General features: G+C 53.1%; 1 protein-coding gene across 1 annotated transcript; it reads right to left on the bottom strand.

Moving 5' to 3' along the window:
• Positions 1 to 667: 667 nt before the first annotated feature.
• On the bottom strand, positions 668 to 2,061 carry LOC119399581 (uncharacterized). The gene is made up of 2 exons (XM_037666384.2): positions 1,477 to 2,061; positions 668 to 1,087 (listed from the first exon to the last, which is right to left on the bottom strand). Exons 1-2 carry the CDS (start codon positions 2,011 to 2,013, stop codon positions 773 to 775), a joined length of 852 nt encoding a protein of 283 aa, XP_037522312.1. The 5' UTR covers positions 2,014 to 2,061; the 3' UTR covers positions 668 to 772.
• Between the last annotated feature and the right edge of the window lie 295 nt (positions 2,062 to 2,356).

The following is a 2,356-nucleotide window of genomic DNA, read 5'->3' as shown; positions in this document are numbered from 1 at the left end:
ATTAACATCATTGACCCTGAACGGATCAAACCGTTCCAGGACGTCTCACAGATTCATTTCCTACGTAGACTGCATCACTTGAAAGGAATTTTTGTGCGCCAGAACGAAATGAACCGGCTGCAACTCCAGCCGCACGTATATCTTCCGTAGAAACGCACAGCTTCGCACACGCCAGTGGGTTGCCAGACCAAGGACGGCGCCGCCCGCTAGGCAATATGGTGGCGCCCACGAAAAAAAACAGCCACCATTCCCGCTCCCCCACCTACCGCCGCATCACATGAAAAAAAAAAAAGCGCTGTCTCGCGCTTAATGTCTTTGACCATGCGTTGGCACACAGTGTGCCAGGTCATTCATCGCTTTGCAATGACCTTGCAAGGCGCGTGCTGGGGGCCGTGGCAAAAGCACAGCCGCATGCCTCTAGCCAGATAAATATGCAAGAACACTTTCAGCCAGATAAATATACAAGAACAGCGAGCGCTCTCCTCAGAGATATCGGGAATGAATTTTTAGGAAATGTCCCCTTCGAAGGAGTTTTCAAACTTCAACCCTCCGCAAAAGTTTAGGCGATTACCGGCTATACCGGGTGTCGTCTACAGCCGACCCCCTCTTCTAAGAGGGCGGTGGCTACACAACGACAATCTAGGACAAGGAATCGAGGACAAGTTAATGCCAACCTTTTATTTTGGACTATTTACACGGGTGGTGGTTGTCTCGTCGTGCTATTTAAAATATTTACATATGACGTGTATATCGTCAAGGTGGCGAAAGTGCCTCACGTCGACTGTACGAAGGCCACCAGAGCGCGGAGGTCCACCTTGCAGGAGGAGTACGTCTGGATGCAGGCCGGAAGGCCACTGGACCTGCCCCTGTGGTAAGCCTTCTCGAAGTCCACGAAGGCGGAGTCCTTGCCGACGGGTCCAAGACTGCGCATAAAGGACGCCACACGGCGGCCGTACGAGCCGTAGGCCGAAGCGTCAGCGCTGACCTCACAGGAAAGGCGCAGGATGCAGCGGTTCGTGTCGAGTTCTCGCACGAGGTTGACAGCGTCCTTGATCACCTTGGGGTCGGCTTCGATGCTGCGTCGACCCTGCGAAAACGCAAAAGCATATGAATTAAGAACGTGGAACGAAATATTCGCAAACGCGGCTTGAAAGACATGGGCTGACTGCGGCGAAAAATATCCTAGGTTGCGTATGTGTCTACCGGCCGAAAAATACGCGAAGCAGTTCTACACTCACTGAATGTAAAAAAAAAGTGCAGAGACGAATCTAAATGTCGTTGGTCAGGGGCAAAATAAAAAGCGCCCAGCATGAATTGACTGTAGAGCTAAGCAACGAAAAAAAAAAAGGATAGTCTAAACTGAGCACAAACGACAGCAGTTGTCGAGCAGCAGGAATGAACATTACAACGTCATTCCACTAGACCACACACACCGTAGTGCGGAAATTAATATTGCAATGGAAAATTGTTACTTACTCGAATAGTTGCCGCGTGTTTTCCTTCCAGGTTGACAAATGGGCTCTTGAGAGCCGAAGATGCTTGGAGCATGGACCCCTTGTTGCCATTGACGCTAGCAGAGCCGCTGGACGAAAACTTCACCTTGGGTGAATCGAAGTCGGTCGTGGCGTTGGCGAGCATCTTGAAGTCCTTGATGGGCAGCCGGACGGAGAGGGGCTTCTGCAGGCCACCCCCGACGAAGTACGGCAACGCAGCAATCGGTACGGAGATTGTGGGGCCGGAGAAGATGCCCTGTGGCTTGGGGCGCGGGACGACTCGGTCGGGCAGCTTGCTGCTTTCTATGCCGGCCCGCAGACCTATTCCGTAGCGACTCACTTTGAACCAGCCGAGCATGTCGAGGATCTTCATGGCCATAGCGAGCTTGAGGCCGGCGATGCCCCCGATGCTCGTGATCGCCGATATGGGCAGCAGGGCCAGGCTGGTCAGGAAGCCATCGGTAGTCTGGGCGACGAGCAGGGCCAGGAAGGCAGCGGCGACGAGCGTAGACAGCCTCATATTGACGGGTGCAGCTCCGGTGATCTGTGCTCGGCAGCCGAAGAAACGCGCGTTTTTAAGGGATCCCCTCTCTTTGTTAGTAAGCGAAGACGGCACGCGATTGGCTCAGCCATCTCGGTGACTCCTACGGCTTTTCTTTGCGCTCTGTGCACCCTTCTCTCTTATTCAACCTTCTTTCCCTTGCCCCTCCCTCCTTTCTCACTTTCCACAGAAAAAACTTTTTCCCGACCAGAAAAAGAGGGCGAGAAGGAAAAGCTACGCACGTGAAAGTTTAGTCACCCTCATTCCCTCTCGCGCTCAAATTTCGCAGCCCTGCTGAACGAACGAAAAGGAAGAAAAGCGG

This window comes from Rhipicephalus sanguineus, chromosome 7 (genome assembly GCF_013339695.2).
Source record: "Rhipicephalus sanguineus isolate Rsan-2018 chromosome 7, BIME_Rsan_1.4, whole genome shotgun sequence".
Classification (NCBI taxonomy): domain Eukaryota; kingdom Metazoa; phylum Arthropoda; class Arachnida; order Ixodida; family Ixodidae; genus Rhipicephalus; species Rhipicephalus sanguineus.
This window is presented reverse-complemented; position numbering and strand designations above follow the sequence as displayed.